Here is a 23,995-nt window from a genome sequence, read left to right as displayed (position 1 = left end):
AGCTTGTTGCTCTCACAGAGGACCCCAACTCAGTTCCTAGCACCCACATCTGGCAGCTCACAACTGCCTGTAACTGCCCCTGCATATACCCTCCTCTGGCCTCTACGGGCATCTATGTGCACGTGTGTGTACACACACATACATAATAAAAATGAGAGAGGCAGAGAGAGCAGCGTTTATCTTCTTCCTGACTGTGGATGAAATATCGCCCACTGAGTTGCGCTTTCTGTGGCCGTGAGTCCCCTCCATTATGGGCGGTACCCTCCAAGTAGGAGCCCAAATAAACGCTTCCTCCTTACATTGGTTTTATCAAGAATTTTGTTAAAACTCCTGGACAGGTAACGTATACCCAGCCCAGTGCACAAAGGTTGGTATATTCTGCTTACCTCTTGGTGCTGCACGGAGTTCCCCTCTCCAGACTCTGGCACACTTTGAGGATGCAATCAGGCTTCCCTTGCACCGGTCCCCATGGTGACCAAGGTGCCACTTGTGCCACACAGGGTCCTGTTCCCTGGCTCTCTGCCATACTATAGGCCATCAGAGAGGAAAGAACATGGTGGGTCATCGAACACTGACATTGAGCTCAGGGCACCAGGAACCTCACCCCATCAAAACTGCAGCTGAGGAACCAATGGGACTCCAGGCGCTGAGTGTGCGGGTGTAATTGCAGGCAGCCAAACGATGCTCACAGCAAGCCTTCTAGCTCAAGGGTACTGGGCACTGCCCAGACTCCCAAGAACTACAGTAGTCCTGAGCCAGGGCCTGAGCTAGCACTGGGTAGTAGAGAATTTGCCTCAAAGGCACAAGGCCCTGGCTTTGACCCCTAGCACCAAATAAACTATTAAATATATCGTTTCAATCCGAGTAACATGGGCTTGCTGGCATACAACAGCCAGTCAGGCATGGTGGCACAGGCAGGCCTTTAATCCCAACACTGTGGAAGCCCAGACCTGGAGCTCTGCGAGCTGGAGACTGACCTGGTTAAGAGGGAGAGACCCTGTTCTTTCCTGTTCTTTCCCTATCCCCTGCACCAAAAAAAGAAGAAGGAGGAGGAGGAGGAGGAGGAGGAGGAGGAGGAGGAGGAAGAAGAAGAGGAGGAGGAAGAGGAGGAGGAGGAAGAGGAGGAGGAGGAGGAAGAGGAGGAGGAGGAAGAAGAGGAGGAGGAGGAGGAGGAAGAAGAGGAGGAGGAGGAGGAGGGAGAGAGAGAGAGAGAGAGAGAGAGAGAGAGAGAGAGAGAGAGAGAAGACAGAAAGAGAAAGGGGAGGTAGGGAGGGAGAGAAAGAGAAACAAAGAAACACACAGTGGCTCTCTCCACTAGGGTTTCACGTCTGTTACGTCTCATTTTTCCCCAAAATAAAGCTGCCTACTAAGGGTGATTCGGCCACTGTGAGTCACAAATCCAGAGATGGGATAGATGTCTGACTCAGACAGCCAGGTGTTCTGCACTGTATTTGGTGAGACTCCACACAGGGTGTCAAGACACCAATCTGGAGACAGACGGCCTGGGCCAACTCCAGCTCAGTTCTAACCCAGAACAAGTTAGCGCCCTTCCAGGCCTCTGTGTATGTGCCCACAAAACCAGAAGTGTGGCCTGGAGCCACTCCAAGGCCTGCATCTGGCTGTGACATTTCAGATGACTCTGGGGGCTGCTGGTCCTCAACCACAAGCAGGCTGTGGGTGACATTGGAAAGCTTGTCTCAGCAGCTAATGAACTCTGTCCCCTGTGTTCACTGAGCTCTCCCGTGCTCCCCTCCCATGCAGGCAACTAAAGGAGCCTGAAGTCACCTGGTGGGATGTGTCTGAGCTGACCATGGAGCTGGCTCAGAGGAGATCCTGGGTCTAGGACATAGGGGAAAGCCCAGGAGCACAGGAGCACAGGCTGGCCTTCCACAGGAACCCTAGGACCTCTAAGCAGCGATAGGGACAAGTGGATGTTCCCAAAAAGTGGGAGCAGCAGCCTATGGGGAGTCCAGCCATCTGGGAATGATAAAAGAGAGGGGGACCCCTTGGTGAGGGATGGCAAGACCAGGTCTCCCTACTGTGTGGGGACATAGATGTCTTTGGAGACAAAATCTGTCCTAGGGAATTATAGCCACATGCCAGGGGTACTGTGACCCACAGGCCCTCATGCACTTCTCTTGATATCTGTGCCTCAAGCCTCCATTTGCTTCTCTCTCTCTCTCTCTCTCTCTCTCTCTCTCTCTCTCTCGAATTCCTCTGGGAGCTGATCAGGGCTTGAATGACACCCCAGTCGACTTCTTGCTATTAATTCCCACACAGAGAATGGGGCCCTTGTTCCCTCCTGGAGGGAATGGTCAGAGCCATCCCAAGAGTTCCTGACTTAACCCTTCTCCCGACTGTGCCTCTGCTTGTCTCTCACCAAAGACTAGCAGGGACCAGAGTAGACCCGGGGACTTCGAGGACAGTAGCTACTTCCAGCCCACAGCTTCTGCAATCAAGTCCCAGGTTGAGAAAGGAGAACCAGCCCAGCCTGTCTGAGAGCTGGACCCCTGCTCTATACCCAAAATTCCCACAGGCCTTGTGGACAGAAGGTCTCTATAGTCACACCCAGGTACAAGGTCCTCAGTCTCCTCAGGGCCAGGGGGTACTATCCCCCTCCCACCAGGCCCCAAAAGGCCCTTCACAAAAAAATAGCTCTGACTGGATTAAATAAGAAACACACCAGAACTGCATGGGTGCTAGGGAGAGATACTGCCCTGCCATTTGGATCCTCTAAGCTTGTACAGGGCAGTCTGAGGAGGGAACAGGAATTACTCTGTGAATAAAGGCTTCGAAGAGAGGCTGGAAGAGAGCCGGGCTTCCAATGCCACCTCAGTTAGCCATTGCTATCTGTATTGTATGGAGAAACTGAGGCCCAGAGAGGGAAGAACACGGCCCCCTCCCCTCTGCAAGTGAACAGCACAGTTACCAGGGACAGGGCCTCTCCTTCCTCCTACCACACTCTCTGGCCTGCCTTCTCTCTGCAACTCTCCTGGATCTGTAGGCCTGGCTGTGGGCCCCTGAGCAAGTCAGCCTGTGTGCACTCAGGAAGAGTGGGGACACCTGCCCCTCTGTCAGTATCTCTGACCTCTGCTTGTTAACAGGCCTGAATCTTCCAACCCCAGGTCCATCCAGACAGGTCCTTCCTCCCTGCCTGTGTCCTGCCACCAGCAGACAGTAGTGCTGTGGGGGACCAGGACAGCCAGCAAAGGGGACAAAGGTGGGTAGTGGAGCTGGAAGTGGGAAAAGGCAGCTTGGTGCTGGGCTCAGGCCAAGAGAGGGCCGGGTGAACCAGGGCACACAGGTAGGTAGTCTGGAGAGAAGCAAGGTGGAAACACAGGCTGGAGCCAGGAAGGAAGGGCTTGGAGGCCAGACCCGGAGACAGCTCCAACCCTGAGGCCTGCTCTCGCTAGCATCCTTCACAGAAACCTTGATCTGGCCAGACTGTCACCTCTCTCCATGGTTGTGTCATTGTTGTTGTTGATGTTGTTGATGTTGTTTTCCCAGTGCTCTCTAACCCTCGGGAAGCCCCACCTCCACCCTAGAGAAACACTGAGAAAGAGACAGAGAAAAACAGATAAAGACAGAGAGAGGTGAGGAGAAAACAGAAGAGCCTGAGGGAGGGAGGGGGTGGAAATGTCACCAGAGAGAGAGAGAGAAACCTTGAAGGGAATGAGACATGGATAAAGAGAGGCACAGAGAGAGATAACCTTAGGCCTGAGACTGACCACTAAGAAAGGGGGAAAAAGAGAGGTAGTGAGCACCTTTGATCAGGAGGCAGAGGCAGGCAGATCTCTGTGAGTTCCAGCCCAGCCTGATCTACTTAGGTGGTCCAGGACAGCCTACAGTTACATAACAGAAAGACTGTCTACAGAGAGAGAGAGAGAGAGAGAGAGAGAGAGAGAGAAAGAGAGAGAGAGAGAGAGAGAGAGAAAGAGAGAGAGAGAGAGAGAGAGAGAATAAAATATAAAGTCAAAATAAGAGCAGCAGAAAATCAAAACAGAAAGAAAATGGAGACAGAGTCAAGAGAAAGAGAGTCTAAGGAGAGGAAGTTAGAGACAGTTGACAGTTTCAGGCAGAGCCCGGACCTCTCAGGACAGACAGCAACTGCTACTGCAGCCTGAGGAAGTACCTGACCACCCAGGTAGTAAGTTACTGCAGCCAGTCCCTGTCCCAGACAACCCAGGGGAAGGACCTGGGCCCGCGGTGGAAGTTTTGAGGCTGGGGAGGGGGACTTTGAAAGCAGTATGCTTCCCAAAATATCTTCAGAGCTGAGCTTTTTATTATTATTCTTTTTTCGGAGCTGGGGACCGAACCCAGGGCCTTGTGCTTGCTAGGCAAGTGCTCTACCACTGAGCTAAATCCCCAACTAGAGCTGAGCTTTTTAAACTACAGAGTTCTATCCAAATCTGCAACTCCACGTAGGGCCTGGGTATCTACATTTACAAGTTCCCCAGAGAGACGGTTGTGACACCAGGTTTTGGGCCACCTTGGGAGCAGTGGCCAGAGAAGAGTTGTGCCCACCTGAGATCACAGAGCAATTCCCAACAGGTCTTGACCTCCCAGGGAAGCTTGTAGGCTTTTACTTCTTCCTGCAGGGTGGGCTCCAGGGGGCGGTACCCACTGTGCTTCCCTCCCGCCCTCTATTTCAAGGACCAGGCACAACTCCAGGGGCTGCTAGGGCAGTAGCCACCCAAAAACTCAGAGAGGAACAATTTGGGTAGGAATAGGATTTCTGTCATGCACCCCCCCCCATCCCCACCCACGTCTTCAGAGTGCCAAGGCCTGGGGCTGCAAGCTTTCACCAGAATGGGGGTGGAGGGCGGGACAGGAGGGAGGAGGGGAAGACACAGGGGGCTTCCTGTCCCCCCCTCTTGCCCTGACTCCTTGGGTTCAGGGCTGGGTCCCCTGGGGGGGTGGGTGGCATCTGAGGCTGACAGATCTGCCCTGTCCTTCCTGACTGCCTGAGGGGGAGGGGGGCAGCAGCTTAGATCTCTATTCCCTCCTCCCCTTGTTTAGATACCAGGGGCCTGGTTCCCCAGTAAACTAAGCTCCATTCCAGGGCCCCAGCTCCAGGAAAAGATCTTAAGACCCAAATCAGCTGCCTCACTATAGGACTGGGAGAAGCCTAGGTCTCCTCCTGGCTTCCCCGAGGCTTTATTTAGTGACTAATTTCGTTCCCACCCCTCCCCCATAAAACTGCTCTCCCGGGGAAATATGGGCCACTAGGGAGGGCAATAAGTGCAATAAATGCCCAAACAGAAGTTGCAATGTGCCACAAAGGGAAAGTCAGATGTGCCATGCTGCTCCTGGAGGACCAGGGGTCCTGTCTGAGGACCTGACCATTTATGCTGAGCCCTAAGCAAGGACCCACCAGGGAGGGCACATGTGGGTCCTGCCCCACAGGGTTGGCGGGACTAGCATGATCCACACCGAGGAACAGGCCTGCAGGAGAGGGAGGGAGGAAGAGGAGGATTTTTAGTGAGCTATCTCCATGGCCAGCGAGCTCAGCAAACACTTCCGCACCAAGCCCTGAAACGGCAGTGAGAGAGGGAACCAAATATATGCCTTTCCCTGTGGATCCTGATGCTTTCTAGTGCTGTAAGGGACAGAGTCCCCAGGGCTGTCAGAAGGCGCCCCTCTCCTTGCACAAAGGAAGGGATCCACCCACCAAGGCCAGCTCTCTTCTCCAAGGCTCACCCAGCAGGAGTTGGGACCTTAGTGGACAGTTCCTCCCACTGCACCTGCCAAGAAAAAGTGCCCAGGACTAGACTCTGATCTAAGCTCCAAATGGACACTGACACTCTGACTCTTTGGGAGTTGGGAGTGGGGGAGGGGGGGTGAGACAAGAAACCAGAAGGCAGGCCTGGGTGGGTGGGCGGGCGGAAGCTTCGGTTGGTCACTCCCTGTGAAGCACTGCTCCTTGTTTGTATGCACGTACACCTCCTAGGTCTGTCCCAAAGACCCTGCTCTGGACTTAGGGCCTCTTCACTCGGGAAGGGACACGATGGCCAAGGTCTACAGCCATCGGCTGCTGTGCCTGGTGAATGCCGGACACTAACCCACAGCCCATGTGACCCAGAGGAGGCAAACCCCGTCCAGGTTTGTCCCAACACGGTGCAGAGTACTTGCTGTTCCTCCTTCCTGTCCAACCTTTTCGATAGTCTCATACAGCAGGTGTCGTCATCCTCCGTTTACGGATGAGAAGATCAAGGCACAGGGAGATTGGGTCACCTGACCTGGGAAGTGGGACAAAGGCTGGGCTCTGGACGCTCTGACTCTGGTGTCCACACTTCTACTCCTCTCAGCTCCCTTTCTTGTTACGGAGTGCCATCATCATCAAAGTGACACACATACCAAAAACTCTGTCTGATCACCCCACTTTCACTTCTGGGGGACAGAGGTAAACCATGTGAGAACAAGAAGAAAAAACACTGAGCAAGCACCCAGGGCCTATTCACAGCCAGTCTTGTCTTGGGTAGGACCCTGGGTGACTGAGAAAAGTGTCAAGGAGTCCCAGGATGGCCGTCAGTCGTCTGCCTCAGACTGCTGACAACTAGCACTAGAAAGACTGAAACCTCCGGTGGCCACATGTAGCCTACCCTGTACGAAGAGCCCTGTGTCCACAACCATGTCCTCTGCTCCACACCTTTCCTCTGTCTTCACCTTTACCATGCACATCAGTATCTTGTTGCCTAGAAAGTATCTGGGGATCTGCAAATGAATGAATGAATGAGTGAGTGAATGAACAAATAAATGAATGAATGAGTGAATGAATGAATGGATGGATGAGTGAATGAATGAATGAGTGAGTGAATTTATTGGGAATACAATTCCCAGTAAATCTGTAAGTTCTTCCCTTACCCTATACACAGCAGAGAGCCCTTGGGTATGTCCTCAGAAGACCTGGTGGCAAAAGTCTCACACTGATGTCCAGTCCCCAAACCAGACAATCACATGACCTTTGTTACCTGCTGCCCTTTCAGTGTGGTTCACTGGGTTGTGACTCACCCTCGCTCTGTCCTGATTAACCGACGCAGGGACACCAGAGGAAGCACTTTGACAGGTCAAGCAGTAGGGACCACTGTGAAACTCAAATCAGAGGTCACCTGTGGCAGGAACTAGCAAAAGTGACTGCCACTGATAGGCCCTAAGAGTGACTGCCACTGATAGGCCCTACCATGATCCAAGGGCTGTGCTAATCTGCTTTGGTCTTAACCTCAGCCTAGAAGGTAGTTTAAAGAGACAGAGTCCTTAAGCCACTTGCTGAGAAAGCACAGATAAATAGGGGAGCAGAATTCACACCCACAGCTGTGCACTTTGGGTGCCAGCTCAGGCTTTCCCAGGCCCCCAGACGACCACCACGCCTACAGGGGATTCCCTCTTTCACTTCGGATCTCCACCATGCAGCCCCACAGGGGAGGGGAACAGAACCTAGCTGTGAGGTCACAACCAGAAGAGATAGGCCCTGTGAGTGAATGAGCAGAGCAGGCATCAGGAGACAGGCTGGCCTGTGGGACGGGAGGTTGGACTTGGCTGTAAGAGAGACCAAGGGCAGGGGTGGATTGAGGTCCAGGGGCTGAGAGCTCTTTGTAGGGATGGGGGAGCTGAGATCCCAGCCCTTCTCCCTCTACTCTTGAGAGGGAGGATGGACAGGAGGAGAACAGGAAGCAGGAAGGGTTCGGAGTTCAGTCAGAGGAAAGAAGCCTGAGGGAGAAAAGATGCAATTACGGAAAAGTGAAGACTCTGAAGACAGGAGGGGCTCAAGCCCTGTGGACAAGGCCTGACACCGGGTAGCCACCCAGCCCATGTCAAACCAGGCAGAACTGGGGAAAGCCACATCTTCCTCAGGAACTGAGGTGCCTCCAAGGACACCCTCGGCAATCTGTTCTCTCTGGAATGATGAGATTATCACCCACCAAACAGTGGTTAATAAGGAGAAAGACCACCAGTGGTGAGCTGTGGTATGTGCCTGTAACCTCAGCACTCAAGAGGCTGAAACAGGAGACAGTGAGTTCAAGACCAGCCTAGGCTACCTAGCAAGCAAATCCTGGACTAGCCAAGGCTACGTAGAGAAAACAAGGAGAGGGTTCCTCTGCAATTTCAAGGCCAGCCTGGTCTATACACAGTTGAGTTCCAGCACAACCAGAACGATATAGTGAGAACCTGTCTCAAAAACAAAAACAAAAAATGAAGGGTTCACATTTCAAGCAAAAGGTGATTCCTTAACCCTGGGTCCTGGAACTTTCCACACATCCTTAGAAGCACATCGCTGTGTGTGTGGTGGCACACACCTATAATCCCAGCACTTGGGAGGGAGAGGCCGGAGAATCCCTGAGTCTAAGGCCAGCCTGGTCTACAGAGTGAGTTCTAGGACAGCCAGGGCTACACAGAAAAACCCCGTCAGAAAGTCAGACAGACAGACAGACACTTGTTCCACAACTGTAGGAGAGTGTACAGTCTGCCCATGACCCTGACCCTCAGGATGGACCAGAGACGTGGAGCACAAGGGACAGGCACTGGGCTGGGCACTGGCCTTCTGTTTTGAAACAGGACATGGGCTATCAATGCTCTAAGATAAATCTTACCTACCCCTCATTTTACAAATGGGGAACTAAGGCCCAGAGAGGGAGGCAGGTAGCCAGGGATATGTGTCCAGTCTAGACCATTCATGGAGACCTTGGCTATGCCCAGTTCTGGGGTTCTAGGCTGGTTTAGTTGAACAGACCCGGAACTCCAATGTCAGGCCTTGCCCCATCACCTCCTGGCCCAGCTCCTGGACCCATGCCCTGCCCTGCACAGAAGGCAGTCACAAAAGGCCATAGCAACTGTGCCGCTCGGGGCAGAAAGCAGGAAGGGCTTTTGGGCAGCTGAGTCTGACGACAGGAACGGGCAGTCTCCGTCTGAGGGCTTCTAAGAAGGGGGCAGAGGCCAGGCTGCCCCAGGCAGCACTGGGCACCAGCCCCAACTTCCTTGTTCCCGGAGAGGGTGGGGTTGGAAGAAGGAAGGTTTGGGCCTCTGGAATGGCCTCCAGCTCAGAACTGAAACAGGGCGGTGCCAGAGCCCCCGTTGAGCCAGGTCTTGGAATATACTCCTGCCTCAGAACACTGGCCCTCCACCTCCAGGAAGCCCTGCCTGCCTGCTCCAGCCTCCCTTTCTTTCTCTTCCTGACTAGCAACCAAACTTAAGGACCAGCACAGAGGGACATGCTGGGCTGTAGGGCAACCAAGACCAACAAACCCTGCCCTCAGAGGGCTGCAACAGGAAGTGATGACAGGATGGCCACCAAGCTGGGCCAGAAGAGCAGACACGGGAAGCACACATACACATCAACATCGACACACTTCTCCACTGGAGGAAGGAAGGAGAGAAATGGGGGTGGAGGGGTGACCAGAAGATGTCTCTCAGCTGGGCTGCATGCAAGGACTAGCCCTGGAACAGTCAGATGGCAGGAGAGGCCAATGCGAGGGCTGGGTGGGCATAGTCAATAGTCTAGTTCAGCAGGAGCGAAGAAAGTATAGGCCCTGTGGCTATGCCTAGAGTCTAGGAGCAGCCTACAGCCATGGGGTGCTTGACTGGAGAAGTTAAACCCCAGGCCTCAATTAGGAGCCTTTCAGAACTAATCGGTTGAGCATAGGCCCCTCCCTCAGAATCTCTGTGCCTCAGTTTCCCTGGAGAATAAGGATGCCAGATTCAGGCAGAGGGTTTGTAGGGAGAGTAGAGTCAAGCATCTGAAGGCCCCCGAGCTAGGCAGGTTCACCCTCCCCTCTGTAGTTCCAGAGGCTCTGGATGCATCTGGTATAGAGGTGCAGAGTGGAGGCTTCCTCACAGGTCTGAAGCTGGGATTTGAGAGGCCTCTGAGAGGTTCCCAGGATTGAGGGCTGGATAGGGGTGCTTGTCTGGTGTGTGGGAGTCTCTTGGCCCTGGCTCCCACTCCTCATTCCCTGACATTACAAAAGCAAACAGAGCCTCTAATTTCTGAAGGTGGGTCCGCAGACCAGTCAGTGCCTGTGCAGTGGGAATGAAGAGAGAGACGCCGTGGCCGTGTCTCTCGGCATCAGACCAACACCTCCTATTATTTTCTCTAGTGAACACTTACTGCGATTACCAACGATGTGCACATGCATTATTCGCTCCCTCTCTTATACACGCACTTTACAGATATAGATAGTAAACGTGTGAAATTGCCAATGCTGTCCAGACAAAACCAAGTCCCAGCATTCCTAGAGTAATCTGCCCAGGGTCACATGAATGTGAATGGCAGACTCTCCCCGACACCACATCATTAACCACTAAACCTAAATGGAAGAAGACAGCCTTACCGAGATGGAGTGGTCTAGAAGCTATTCAAAGGTACACACACTCACCCCCAGACACTTCCAAGAGCAAGCTGAGGCTCCAAGGGGTGCTTGGATACCAGGACTACTCGACTTCTAGCCCTCAGCCTCTGCCTCCCACAGCCCTTCCCCTGCCATGCACTCAAACTCCCTGGACATCTCAATATAACCTATGCGTTTGGTTACTGGCCCTCTGGCCCAGTGTCATAGACCTGTCCAGTTTTCTCAGCAATTTTGGATCTGGCAGGAGGCTCTTCCCAACCTTGGAGCTCCAGAGAACCCCCAGAAGGAAACCAAAGTCTGCCAAAGGAATTGGAAAGATAGAAACAAAGTGTGCATGCCTCTCCCTTCCAGAAATTCACTCTAAATGGGCCAGTCTGGGATAGAATTGACTTTCAACATTTGTTTTAACTCCACACTGCCGATGAGGCGGTGCACACCTGTCTGTAATCCTAGCTACTTGGGAGGCTAAGGTAGGGGGTGGAGAGTTCAAGGCCAGCTGAGGCTGCATAGTGAGTCCTCTGTAAGTGATTCCAAGCCTGAGACCAGCCCTGAGCAGGTGCCAGGAAACAAAGCCAGCAGTAATGCAGAGACCCTCAGGCCCCTCCCGACTGAGAATCTGCAAGCTTGCCCCCGCCCCCAGGGTACAGACCTGGGACAATGAATGAGAGGGAGTGGGGATTCCAGATGTGGTCTACACCTCTGTGATCAGAGGTGATAAATGCTCTCCTTGTGTCCCCTCATCTTGTCCTTCCCCTGTCCTAATGAGGAGACCCCAAAGATAGACAACCACACAAGAAAACTGAGGCTCAGGCAAAGGCTCAAACTTTCCTGGAACCATCCTCTCTCAAGACCCCTGACTTCTAAGCATCCAGTTTCCCACTCTCTGTATATCCTCTAAGGCTGGCAGGGAAGACATTCCTCTACCATGTGACAGATGAGAAGACTGGACTTGGGTTGAGGACCATAGGTGGAGCCTGCTGCCAGGCAGGATAGCACCCCAGGGTACAGTTGACCTGAGGTGACTCTGCCTGACTGTATCACCCAGTGAGCTTTGAATCTGACTGGAAGATTTCAGGTCCCCTCCTCATCCCAAGGGCCATCTTCTGAGGGAATTTGAGACTATCTCGAACCCTGAGCTGGACCCTGGAAGCTCCGTCATTAGCCCTCTTTCTGCCTGTGGCAGGAAGCCTGGATTCCACCACACTCAGGCCTTGGCCTTCTGCTGGGGAACAAACACCAGCACCTCCCCTCACACATGGTGGGGAGGAGCCCTCCTCTCAGGGCAGCTTTGATAGGGTGTGGGGCATGGGGTCACAAGCATCCCTGGGATAGTCAGGAATGGAGGGTTAAACAGCCCCTCCCTCTAGCTGCCGGTTGGGAAAGAAGATGGTAGTTCGCAGTTCTGGTCCTCCTGGTCACCCAGATGTCTCCAAGGTCTGATGTCACACACACACACACACACACACACACACACACGTGCTCGCACACGGGCGAGCGCTTTGCTATCTCTCCATTCTGCAAAGAAAATGGAGGCAGGGAGGGTTTACCTTCCCCTTCTGGAGAAAACTGGTCCCTAAAGCCCAAAACAAGGCAAAAGGCACAGGGATTGCCAGCCTGCTGCTCACCCTTGACTTGTTCACAGTGGGAAGCCCTAAACCAACACACAATCCTTCCCCCAGCCCTCCAGAGGCCTTCCTGCCTCAGTGCCACCCCTCAGCAGGTAGGTAGGCAGGGTCCAACCAAGCACAGCACACAGGAGAACCTGTGTGCAGAGTGGAGGAGAGACAAGGAGAGAGCACAAAGCAGGTGTGGTCCTTTATAGACACCCCTTCACACACCCCTTTCTGGCAGCTGGGCCTAAGAGGCTAGTGGCAGGAGACTAGAGAGGGGACCAGCTGTAAGACCACCACTCCTGCCCAGCTTCCTAACCCTGGGACCACTCCCCCTCCCCCACAGCATTCCTCCATGCCCCAGGGGTCTCAGGCTCAGCCACAGACACACAGAGAGCAGAGAGGACCTTCCCTCCAAGAGGAGGGACTAAAGAGTGGAGGGATGAACAGGGACCCACCGGGAGAGAGATGCCAGGCAGGCGGGCAGCGGGCAGACGGCAGACAGCAGTTGGAGACCGCTGCAGGGGAGCCGGGGCACGACTGGCCGGATGCTCGCCGCTCCGTCCCTCTGTCCATCCAAGGCGGCTTCTCTCCGGGCGGTTCTGAGGCCGGGCGGGCGCTGTTAAAAAGCTTTTTATGTGTGTGTGTGTGTTAATCACATGATTGCCGTTCACCTGTATTTCGAACAAAGACAGCTCACTGTTTCAAGGCCCCGAACAAGAGTCTGGGCACAGGGAAGAGAAGGGAGGCGGGGGGAGGAGGGTTGGCAGCGCCGGGGGTGGCGTCGAGGAAAACTGGGGGGAGATTGTCCAAGGCCAGCGAGCGAGAGAAAGAGAAAACCCTTATCAAACTCCTAATTCACTGGGCTCTGCAGCCCCAGACACACTGGCCCAATTGTCTGGCTGGTTGTGTGTGTGTGAGCATGTGTGAGTGTGTGTTACCAATGTCTGCCACCCCCTCGACATGCCTTTGCCCTGTGTGACTATCTCTTTGTGTCCCACTATCCACCCTGAGGCCTTCCCAATCATGAGGCCTTGATTCTCCAGACCCCAATTCCAACCGGACTCCAGAAAGTACCTGTTTAGTGTGGGCCTAGGGCCTTGCCTGGCTAAAAGGGACAGAGAAGCCACACATTGTCAGTGGTGTAACCCATGCTCCTCTGTTTGTCCCTCCGTGGGCACCCCAGTTCCGCCTAGCCACTCAAAGGAAAGGCTGCCTTCGCTAAGAAGAGAAAGGGATGGGGCTGGGGATTTAGCTCAGTGGTAGAGCGCTTGCCTAGGAAGCGCAAGGCCCTGGGTTCGGTCCCCAGCTCCGGAAAAAAAGACCAAAAAAAAAAAAAAAAAAAAAAAAAGAAGAGAAAGGGACACTAGACTGTAGAGGTGAGACCAAGGATAGGAGCCCTCGGGCAACGGGAGGAAGAACATAGAATAGCCTTGAAGGGCAGAAAAGGGGGAGGGGGTCTTTTCTCAGTGGGGAAGAGTGACTGAGGGACTTCACTACATCCAGGGCTGAGACCCTTTCCCAGGAGAGGAAGAGCTCAGCATGGAAGTGAGACCCCTCCCCCCAACCCAATGTCCTCCTCACCCTTCTTGAAGAGTACCCACTCCCACCCTACCTCAGCCTCCTGTGTCTCTACCCTGGGCCAGTCAGCCTTCTGGATGCTAGTATCTTAGAGAGAAGGGATCACAGATTGAATCTGGGGCATGTGTACTGGACAAAGGTTGTCCATCGACTGTCCTCCCCCACGGGGAGGGGGGCTTTGGGTCGACTGTTGGAGAGGACCGGAGGGGGCGAGGGTCTGAGACCAACGGCAGCCAGCGGTGTCTAGCACACAGTGGGACTCAGTAGGATTTCTTAAATGAAGTAACACAGGCCGCAACCCTTTCAAGTTACTCCCTCTCCTCATGCCTCCCTCTAGTCCTTTGTCAACTGCCTGTGCCACCACCCAGAGCAGTGGTCAGGGTCCCAGGCAACAGGTTCTGACTATGCCACCTGTATCTCTCCCTTCCAGACCTAAAATACCCACGCTCTCACACCAGATGCCCAAACCCAAGCTTAGTACAGGGAGACCGGCCTAGGCAGCAGTGCAGGCCGCAGGACTGGGGTTGGGGGGGGGAGGGGGTTGGGCAGAGTGGAGGCGTCCTGGGTGTTGGGGATGAAGGCAGCGCTGGAGGCTCCACCTTCTGCCCTTCCCTCCCTCCTTTCCCCCTCCCCTCCCCCTCCTTCCTTCCCCAGCCGTCTGCAGCGGCTCAGTCGCTCAGTCAGTCTCGGGCTGTCCAGCCAGGGTGTTTGGTGGTGAGGATTCAGGCTCCGTCCAGACAAGGCAGTGGCCTGAGGCTCAGGGCCCCCCAGCCCCTCCCTCCCAGTCCATCAGCGTCACTCCCCAGCCCCGAGCTGGACCGCACACCTTGGGACACGGTTTTCCACTTCCTCAGGACGAGCCCCAGACTGGAGGAGAGGTCGGAGGAGGTGAGTGCGCACTGGTCCCCTGGGCCCGGACTGCCAACAGGGGGTCTGGGTTACCCCTGCTTTGTGATGGGAGAGTCTGACACCCCACAGGCAGGCATGGGTCCCCCACCCTGCTCCCCTAGACTGTCAGGACAGATGAGGGGAAGGAGAGGTGAGCGAAAAGGTGGGAAATTCCAGGGGCCCAGATTAGAGCCGAATAAAGGGTCCGTTTTTCTTCCTTTCCATCAACAAACCTCCACCCAAAAGGAGGTTTAAGAGGAAAAACGAAAAAAAAAAAAAAAAAAAAAAAAAAACCACCCACACCTAAAGACCGTTGGGATCAGGGGGTGGGAAGACGTGAAGGCGGGACGCACCCACCTAGGGTCTGGCATGTGCACGGGCCCAGGCCCGAGTGGGTTTAGCGCAGGCAGGGAGAGCCGCCACCTCGGGGCTGCACCCGTGTGCCCAGGGTGGCGCACAGCGCCTCTCCATTGCGCCCTCCTTCCCGTCTAGGTGGGCGTTGGGCTCTTCACGAGGACCCCGGCGGCGGGCCCGGGGGAGGCGGCCGAAGCGGCGGCGGCCGGGAGCGACATGGCCGAGGAGCAAGACCTATCAGAGGTGGAGCTGAGCCCCGTGGGCTCGGAGGAACCTCGCTGCCTGTCCCCAAGCAGCGCGCCGTCGCTGGGACCCGACGGCGGCGGCGGTGGCTCAGGCCTGCGAGCCAGCCCAGGGCCCGGCGAATTGGGCAAGGTCAAGAAGGAACAGCAGGACGGCGAGGCAGACGATGACAAGTTCCCGGTGTGCATCCGCGAAGCGGTCAGCCAGGTGCTCAGCGGCTACGACTGGACGCTGGTGCCCATGCCCGTGCGGGTCAACGGTGCCAGCAAGAGCAAGCCGCACGTCAAACGGCCCATGAACGCCTTTATGGTGTGGGCACAGGCGGCACGCAGAAAGTTAGCCGACCAGTACCCGCACCTCCACAATGCTGAGCTCAGCAAGACGCTGGGCAAGCTCTGGAGGTGAGCCCTGCCCCGCCCCAACGCCCCTCCCCACCCCTGTAGGTCCTAGTTTCATAGGCATTAGGGCTAGCCTGGGACCCCAGAACAGAATCGCCCAGCCCTCTCTTCCAGGGAAGGCCAACCTATAGAACTTTGGTCTCTTTAGAAGACAGATTTAGGAGGGGCTGGGGATTTAGCTCAGTGGTAGAGCGCTTACCTAGGAAGCGCAAGGCCCTGGGTTCGGTCCCCAGCTCCGAAAAAAAAAAAAAGAACCAAAAAAGAAGACAGATTTAGGGATCTCACCCACCCAGATACTCAAAGTGCCCCTGTGGAGGCTCCTCTAGCTGCCCGCTCTGGAACTCAGAACCCCGGCGGCCTAGGCTGGGCCTCCCCATCCTGGGACGGCGGGCGGGAAGGCGCCCCCTTGTGGTTGGAATTCTGTGGGTGGTGGGCAGAGAAGGCTTCACGGAGGGAAGCTTCTCACCAGACCTCCACTCAATCCCACATTCACAGTGTGCCGCTGCCACCCGTTTGTGGGGTCGGGAGTTTGGGGAAAGCTTTGGGAAAGAGCTGTAGATGCTGGGAAACGGAAGCAACCAGATGGAGAGCTTCAGTGGGGGTGAGGGGGGCTCTGCAAGGAAAACAAGGAATCCAGAGAAAGTGGAGTGGGAAGAACTTGGTTCCCTGCTACCATGGGATCTCCTGTTCAGCTGTCCCGGGGAACCTTCCTGACCCCAGCCTCTAGACTGAGGGCTTCTTTATCCTCAGGAGAGGACACAGGAAAAGAAGGCCTTCCCCTCCAGCTGTGTCTCTGAGCTACCAAGCTACTCTCTACTTTCCACTTTCACCAGCGCCATCTTCCCTCCCTGGGCTCCACCCAATGGTTGAGCAACCTCTTCCCTATGCTCAAGAACTGGAACTGAGCACCCTAGCCAGGAGGAAGCCTGCTTCATGCCAGGGTCCCTCAGAGCCCCAGGCTGCCCAGGCTGACCTCAAGGCTCTATGGCAACATTTTCCCAGGGAGCAGCTTTGACCCTCATGCTCTCCTGGCCCGGTCACAGATATGTGGGGCACCCTACCCACGGCAGGCACCCTCAGCCAGGTCCAAAAGAAACAAGGACTCCAGCAGATGCTAGACTGCTGAGGTCACCTGACTCCCTACTAGACTGTCCAGGAGAAAGGCCCAAGAAAGAGAGACATGGCCTGGGTCAGTCAGTGACAGAGTCAGACCCAGAGTCCAGTCACCAGCCTTCTCAGAGGTTATCCCCATATCATCCCTAGTGGACGCTTTGGGTCACACTTTACTCTCTGGAGTGGTGGGGCTAAGCAGAGGACAGGAGAATGGAGGGCTCCATACTTGAGGAGACATGGGGGTCTGTGAGAGGAACTGGCTCCTTCCACTTTGCTGGCCCAGTATGAAGACCAAAGGCTTGAAGCATAGAAGGAGCAGTTGGTTCCCTAAGAACAGAGAGATTGGTGAGCAGCCTCCTGGTCTGGACTGGCCACATGATTGTTGAAGGTCTGGCGCCCCTCCCCCAGCCCTCTCGGCCCTCAACTCTGACAGGCAGTGGCTGGATGGCCGGCTATGAACTCAGAGTCCGGCTCTGCCCAAGAACAGCAGTGGCAGGCAGTTCGCTCCTTTGCCCAAGGTCCATCTAGGTGTATCCCAGAGCACTGAGAGATGGACCCCGCTCTCCCTCCACCGTCTGTTGCCAAGAGTTTAATGAATCCCCCCCACTGCCTCTGCCCCAGTTCCACTTCCTGAGTCCCCCTCTAGCTACTACTCAGACCACAAGGGGCAGGGAAGGCAGCAGAGCCTTCTGGCCAAGGATCCAGCCCCAGGGATGGGAGATGGCAAAACAATGCCAAGGAGCTAAGGCTGTGCCAACAGATGGTGGCTACCTGAGCCCTGGATGAGGGGTCCTTGGAGACACTTGAATGTGGCTGGCCAGTTGCTCCAGGGCTCTAAACACAGTTGTCCCAAGCTCATGACTCCAAGGACATCAGGAGTGTAAATGGGTCAACAGCGCTGGAAAACAGACTGACCTGTTTCCTGAGCTCTGCCTGAGCTGGTAATCAGTGGACTTGAACACAGGCCCTGAGTGGCTCTTGGCACACTAACCTTAGATGCCGTCTGGGGAGGAACCATCAGATACTGAGCCATGGGATGTTCAATGCTGTTTAACTGGTGTGGGAAGCATAGTGTGAGCCAAGAAACTAGAAGGAGGTTGAGGCTGGAGCTCCTCCTAAAAGGGGCACATCTGGCCTCCCCTGCCCTAAGTCTCACAGGCTCTTGCCCAGTCATCTTGTGCTGTTGGCCTGACAGGAGGACACTTACAATAGTGTCCCACCAGGAGCTGCCCATGGGGCTGGAAACCACCCTCCTCTCTCCATCCACCATTCCAAACCAAGAGGTTGGAGCAAATAAGGACTGAACTGGGGGGAGGGGTAGCTAAGGAGGAGGAGGGCCGTGAATTCGAGGACTTGCACAGGAGTGAAGCTTGGCTGTGGGCAAGGCCTGGAGTGGATGAGGAGACCTGCGCGGAGTGGGCATGGAGGGGCAAAGATTGGGGTTGGCACCCCAGCATCCCCAGAAGGTTTCTGTTAGGGCTGGTTGGGTACAGTGCAGCTTGGGAGGTGACGCTGGGGTTCACCTTTGTGATCTTCCTGCTCTGGCATGTGTAGTCTTCTCCTGCATCCCTTACCATTTTCTTGGCGATTTCCGGTTGTCAGCCAGGCAGGAGACACTGAGAACGATAGGGGAGAGTGTCCAGTGTCTCTAGCCACATCTGGAGCATCTGTGCGGGAGCTCATGCAGGCAGAATCCTCCCTTCTACTATGTGGTTCTTTCTCAGGTCTAGCCTTGGGTTCTCCATCTGTCCTGAAAGTGCACTGACCCTAAGGAGTCTGGCTCAGCTAGAGGGTCCTCTGGGGAATGCTGGGTGGGTGCAGGGCAGACCAGGAGGCTAAGCTGCAAAGGAATGCTACTACTGGGTAGACAGTGCCTGGCATAACCAGCCCGGAGAGGGGGCTCGGTCTTCCGTTGCCTAGGAGAAGAGAGCACCAATTGGGTGTGCTGAAGGGACTTGAGGAGAAAGAGAACACCAAAGTGGACTAGTGATTCCTGTGTCTAAAATCTATGAATCTGTTCTGTCCCCTGTTTATGGCACCACACCCTGTCTTTCTTACCCGGGGGCAGGCCAGTCTTACCCCCGTCCACCCTCCAACTTTGACCTGGAGCTGCAGTTGGACGGGTGGAGGCACTACCATGAGGGTCTTCATGCCACAGGCTGTCCCAGACTCAAGCTTCCTCTGTCCTGTCATTCCCAGGTCCCAGGTACAGGATCATCTCTCTGCAGACACTGCTCCCCACCATACTGAAGGGGACTCACACCTAAAACCTTCAGTCCTTAGTACTAAAATTTCTAGAGTTGAGGAGTCATCCCTGGGCTTTCTTATGCAACTCCTTTCCAAGTGCCATTAGAGTAGCACCTATTTTCTCCAGGCTTCCCCCTCCCCAGACATTGATATATACATATTCCTGGCGACCCCACACCCAGGGAGGTAGGTGTTATCATCCTCCTGTTTTAGGTGAGGAAACTCGGACTTAGAGAAGTAACATGCGCAGTCTGGCATACAGCTAGTAAGTAACAGAGACTGGTCCCTCCCCAGCCATCTACTTCTCTCCTCACACCTCCACTACAGGGAGCCCATCCTCCAAGGAGGCAGCCAGTTCTACTCACAGAAAGCTTCAGTGACAGGAACAGTTCCCTACCCTCAACTGAAACCTGCCCCTCGCAACTCCTCTTTGACTTAGTGCTTAGGGGCTGGCCCCTGGTGCCCTCCAGCCATCGAAAGGTGAGGGGCAGGGATCATGACCATCTCAGGCTGAGGCTCCTTTGTCTGGCATTTTCTGGGTGCTAACCACAGGGCACAGCCTTACTTTGGTCCTGCTCTCTGGATCCCCTATCCCAGGAACTCAGAGGGAAGCTCACCCAGTTGTTACAGTACTCTCACTGGCTCTGGTGTCCTCCACCCCTCAGGTTGCTGAACGAGAGTGACAAGCGCCCCTTCATTGAGGAGGCTGAGCGGCTCCGGATGCAGCACAAAAAAGACCATCCGGACTACAAGTACCAACCTCGGCGGCGGAAGAATGGGAAGGCAGCCCAGGGGGAGGCAGAGTGCCCAGGCGGGGAGACCGACCAAGGAGGGGCTGCTGCTATCCAGGCTCACTACAAGAGTGCCCACCTGGACCACCGGCACCCAGAAGAAGGCTCCCCCATGTCAGATGGGAACCCAGAGCACCCCTCAGGTGAGTGCTGGGTTCTATCCAGTGTGCTGGAAGAAGCCAGGTGATGGAGAGTGGTCTAGCCTGAGCTGTGACCTAGGAAAGGTTGGCCAGGGGTGTAGTTACCGTAGCTGGGGTACAGAACCCAGAGCTCAGTGGGGGAACTCTGGTGCCTTATGGTGGTTGTGGGGACGTGATGCTGGGTGGAGAAAGCCAGTTCAGAGAGCCATGGTGGCCATGAGGTGAGAAGAGACCAGAGTAGTTACAGGGTAAGGGCAGAGGGTGCTCTTGAGAGATGAGTGACAACCAAACAGAACAGAAGCAAAAGCCAACAGACAAAGAAACAAAGCAAAACCAAGGCCAGAAGGGTTTGGCAGGAGGTGTCTGTGCACACCTTTAATCATAGGACCAGCACATAGGGGACAGAGGTAGGAAGCAGAGGGAGAGGCAGGAGGTGGGCAGATCTCTGAGTTCGAGGCCAGCCTGGTCTACAGAGTAAGTTCCAGGGTAGCTAGTCTTGAAAGAGGAAACAAACAAACAAACAAACAAACAAAACAGAAAAACAGACAGACAGACAGACAGACAGAGTAGGGAGGGATCAAACGTGGGAGAGGGGCCAAACGTGGTCCACTCATGTTTTCTTCTCATTAAGGACATGAGCTGGCATTGAGTACTCAGTGTACCAGGCACAGGCTGGTTTCCTTGTGTGTACCGATTCCTTCCGCTAGCCAACCACTCAGCCTAAGACACTATGGTTCAGCAGCTTAGGTCTGACCTCCACCGTCCTGTAGATGAGGGACTGGAAAGAGGAGCTTGCTCCACAGTAGTCATCTGAGGCCAGATGGTTGGACCCCAGGATTTGCGGTTGGCTTGTTGGGTGCACCAATTGTGTTCCTCATGAGCAGAGAGCTCTGCCATCAGAAGGCAAGCTAAGTCCTACTTTTCCTCAGGCACCAACTGGACAGGACCCCAGAGCCCACCAAGAGAAGATGGTCCCTAGCTCAGGAGCCTACTGTCTATAGGGGGGAACAGAGGGGGGATCAAATGAATGACATATAGGAAGAAACGTATATGAGAAGCTTAAGGCTTAGCTCCTACCTGTCCAAAAGTGTCTCCAGGAGACATCCCACTCTAGACTGTAATTAAGGAGTGCTCCCCAAGATGCAGTGTGGGCTCCCCAAGAGTCAGTGTATGGGCCCCCCAGGATGCTGTGTGTGGGTTCCCCAAGATACAATGTGTGAGCTCTCCAGGATGTAGTGTGTGGGTTTCTTGGACTCATCTCTGTTTTAATAACAAACTGCTTAGGAGGTCAAGGGTTTGCCTAAGAGTCACAGAGTAAATGGCAGCGCCAAAACCCAGGTCTAGGAAGGTTTCCTGAAGCTCAGAGTTCTTGGCCGGGGAAGGGCTGTACACTGCCTTGGTGTGATGTTGGAGGCCTCCAGCAGCTGCTAGCCTCACGGTGCCATGGGTTTGTGTCTCTGTGATGGGATCCTCAGTCTAGCCACCTTCCTCACACATAATCCCTTCTTCACAGCCTCTGGGACATTCAGACGCACCTATTGAGACTTCCCCAAATCCCTGGGACAATGGTTAGCTTCCTTCTCTAGTTTCCACAGTCCTTTGCATGTTCCCCCATATAGCATGTTCTGCTCGAGAGCCCCGTGGGCCTCTTATCTCTCCATGGCTGCAAGCTTTTAGAGCCAGGATCCAAATTTATTTCCATGTATTCCCAGCATCTGGCATACTGCCTGGCACTTAGCAGTGCCCTGAGCATTTACTGAGATGTGTGTTAACAACGAAATGGGGGCAGTAGTCTAAGTTCCCCCTTGAGAAAGGGCTGGCAGGGCAAGGAGTAGGAGGCTTGAGGTTGCATTGAAGAGGACACAGTGCTGTTTGGACATGGTAAGAGATTAACAGTCCAAAGTGAACAGGCCAGGCTGCGCTAGGAAGGGAGAGTCACCAACAGATGTCAAGGGTATTCTGAAGAATAGGCAGGGCCCAGGATGATGGCCCAGAGTGTTAAGCATCATGAACGGGAAACAGGAGGCCTCAGGTCAGCATCCTGTTGCCTGGAGATGGGTCGTAAGACCTTCTAGGGCCCACTTGCCTCTAACCTGCTCACTCTTTTCCCCTTTCTCCTACCTAGGCCAGAGCCATGGCCCTCCTACCCCTCCAACCACCCCAAAGACAGAGCTGCAGTCCGGCAAGGCAGATCCCAAAAGGGATGGGCGCTCCTTGGGGGAGGGCGGGAAGCCCCACATCGACTTCGGCAATGTGGACATCGGGGAGATCAGCCATGAGGTAATGTCCAACATGGAGACCTTTGATGTGACTGAGCTGGACCAATACCTGCCGCCCAATGGGCACCCAGGCCACGTGGGCAGCTACTCGGCAGCTGGCTACGGGCTGAGCAGTGCCCTGGCTGTGGCCAGTGGACACTCTGCCTGGATCTCCAAGCCACCAGGTGTGGCTCTGCCCACGGTCTCGCCCCCTGCTGTGGATGCCAAAGCCCAGGTGAAGACAGAGACCACAGGGCCCCAGGGACCCCCACACTACACCGACCAGCCGTCCACTTCCCAGATCGCCTACACCTCCCTCAGTCTGCCCCACTACGGCTCCGCCTTCCCCTCCATCTCACGCCCCCAGTTTGACTACTCTGACCATCAGCCCTCAGGACCCTATTATGGCCACGCAGGCCAGGCCTCTGGCCTCTACTCAGCTTTTTCCTACATGGGCCCCTCTCAGCGGCCCCTCTACACGGCCATCTCTGACCCCAGCCCCTCAGGGCCCCAGTCCCACAGTCCCACACACTGGGAACAGCCAGTATATACGACTCTATCCCGACCTTAGAGGGGCCCTGTCACCATTGGTGCCCACGTGGCCCAGGGCCCCTTCCCCCAGCCTGTGTGCCCTGCTCCTCATCAGCCTCATGCCCAGCAGTGGCAGTGGAGGAGGCTGCAGAGGCTGACAGCAGCAGGCAGGCTTCTGCCAGCTCCTGCCCTGATGACCTCCACCCACCCTGGCTCAGGAGGCCAAGCCCTGACTGAGCTGGCAAAGGAGGAGTTTGGTGGCCATCCCAGACTGAGGGTGAGGGGCCACCCATCCCCAGAAATAACCCTCTATCCCAGGACCTGAGAAGTCGTTCTCAAGTCCTTCAGGGAGGCAGAAAAGGGTAGGGTGGGAAACCTCACTGCTCCTGTTCTCTCCTGGGAGAGCAAGGGGCTCAAGGGCCTGTGTGCCACTGTGTCACTGTGCCTAAAAGCTAGGCTGCCTAGGGACCTGCTTCAAAGCCTGGAGCTGGCTCTGTCCTGTCACTAAGGACTCACTGAGGACAGCTTTGAACAGCTTTGTGAAGAGCAGGGTGGGACACTCAATGGACACTCTGATCCTTTCACCCCCCTCCTCACCTGAATGGGAACTGGCCGAGGTCCCCAGATCCAGTTCTGCATTAGTAACCTCATCCCTCACCTAACTGAGGAGAGTCCTCATGTTCTTCCCCACGACCTCCACTCCTCAAGGCCCACCCCAGGTGAGGAGGCAGGGGCTCCAGGAAAGAATCAGAGGTGTCCAGCCTTCCTCTCGCCTTCTGTCAGCCTCAGTTAGCACTGCACGGGCCCTAGCCCCAGAGCCCAGTACCTGGGTTGCTGGCAGCAGGCTGGACACTAAACCCCTTCCATGTACAGTCTACCTTTGCCTCGCACCCTTTGCTCCAGCGATACCTTAATAAAGTACGTAGCTCTGTCTCCCCATCTCCTGTCTGCAGCCCAGTCCACACGTAACACATCGCTGCCCCTTTATCTCCACAGTCACCATGTTCCCATCCCTCTAGCTACTCCAGCCCCAATTAACTTGCATTAAGCACTCCAAGTAATAAAATCAAAGCTTCTGGTTGCCTGCTTGGTGGCCTGACCTGGCCTGTCTCTTGGTCTCTTACCCCTTCCTATGCTTCCTCAAAGGTTCTCCACAAGCAGCTAGCAGAGTGCAAAAGTGAGAGATTCCTTAGGATCTTTTCCCCCTAAGGACATGTGGACAGTGAAGGAAGTCAGGGCAACCAGCCTCCTGATGGGTGGACCTACGTCTAGGGTCTAAGCCTCAGAAGAAAGCCACCATGGGGGCTACCCACTCCTTTCAGGTCCAGCTCTAACTCCAACCTTCTGCTCAGCTCACTGTAGCCACTCTTGTCATGTGACAGAGGGGAGTGGGCCAGGAACTCAGGGACAGCTTTTCAAAAAGGAGCAGTGGATTAGTCTCCCTTGTTCCTGAGGTGAGCGGTCAGGCCTGGTTCTATAGAATGTATGGGTATGGATGGAC

At 55.0% G+C, this 23,995-nt stretch overlaps 1 protein-coding gene and 1 long non-coding RNA gene across 5 annotated transcripts in view; one reads left to right on the top strand and one right to left on the bottom strand.

The window, feature by feature from the left end:
* The window catches only part of LOC120093688 (uncharacterized), a 55,688-nt gene extending 41,666 nt beyond the window's left edge, over positions 1–14,022 (bottom strand). Inside the window, exon 1 of one of the 4 annotated variants that reach the window (XR_010053882.1) lies at positions 12,409–14,022. This is a non-coding gene — a long non-coding RNA (uncharacterized LOC120093688). The remainder of the gene's footprint in view (positions 1–12,408) is intronic. The other 3 variants (XR_010053883.1, XR_005487251.2, XR_005487252.2) reach the window with 3 other exon arrangements.
* A 182-nt stretch (positions 14,023–14,204) lies between these two features.
* Positions 14,205–23,581, top strand: Sox10 (SRY-box transcription factor 10). The gene is made up of 4 exons (NM_019193.3): positions 14,205–14,419; positions 14,912–15,417; positions 19,440–19,708; positions 21,831–23,581. Exons 2-4 carry the CDS (start codon positions 14,990–14,992, stop codon positions 22,532–22,534), a joined length of 1,401 nt encoding a protein of 466 aa, NP_062066.1. The 5' UTR covers positions 14,205–14,419; positions 14,912–14,989; the 3' UTR covers positions 22,535–23,581.
* Positions 23,582–23,995: the final 414 nt, after the last annotated feature.

This window comes from Rattus norvegicus, chromosome 7 (genome assembly GCF_036323735.1).
Source record: "Rattus norvegicus strain BN/NHsdMcwi chromosome 7, GRCr8, whole genome shotgun sequence".
Lineage (NCBI taxonomy): Eukaryota > Metazoa > Chordata > Mammalia > Rodentia > Muridae > Rattus > Rattus norvegicus.
The sequence above is the reverse complement of the archived record's forward strand: the minus strand, read 5'-3'. Positions and strand labels throughout refer to the sequence as shown.

Excerpts from the sequence above, each read along its gene's own strand:
- Sox10 (NM_019193.3), top strand. The coding sequence starts at position 14,990 with ATGGCCGAGGAGCAAGACCTATCAGAGGTGGAGCTGAGCCCCGTGGGC. Across the intron at positions 15,418-19,439 it reads ACGCTGGGCAAGCTCTGGAG|GTTGCTGAACGAGAGTGACA; the intron begins GTGAGCCCTGCC and ends TCCACCCCTCAG. Across the intron at positions 19,709-21,830 it reads GAACCCAGAGCACCCCTCAG|GCCAGAGCCATGGCCCTCCT; the intron begins GTGAGTGCTGGG and ends TCTCCTACCTAG.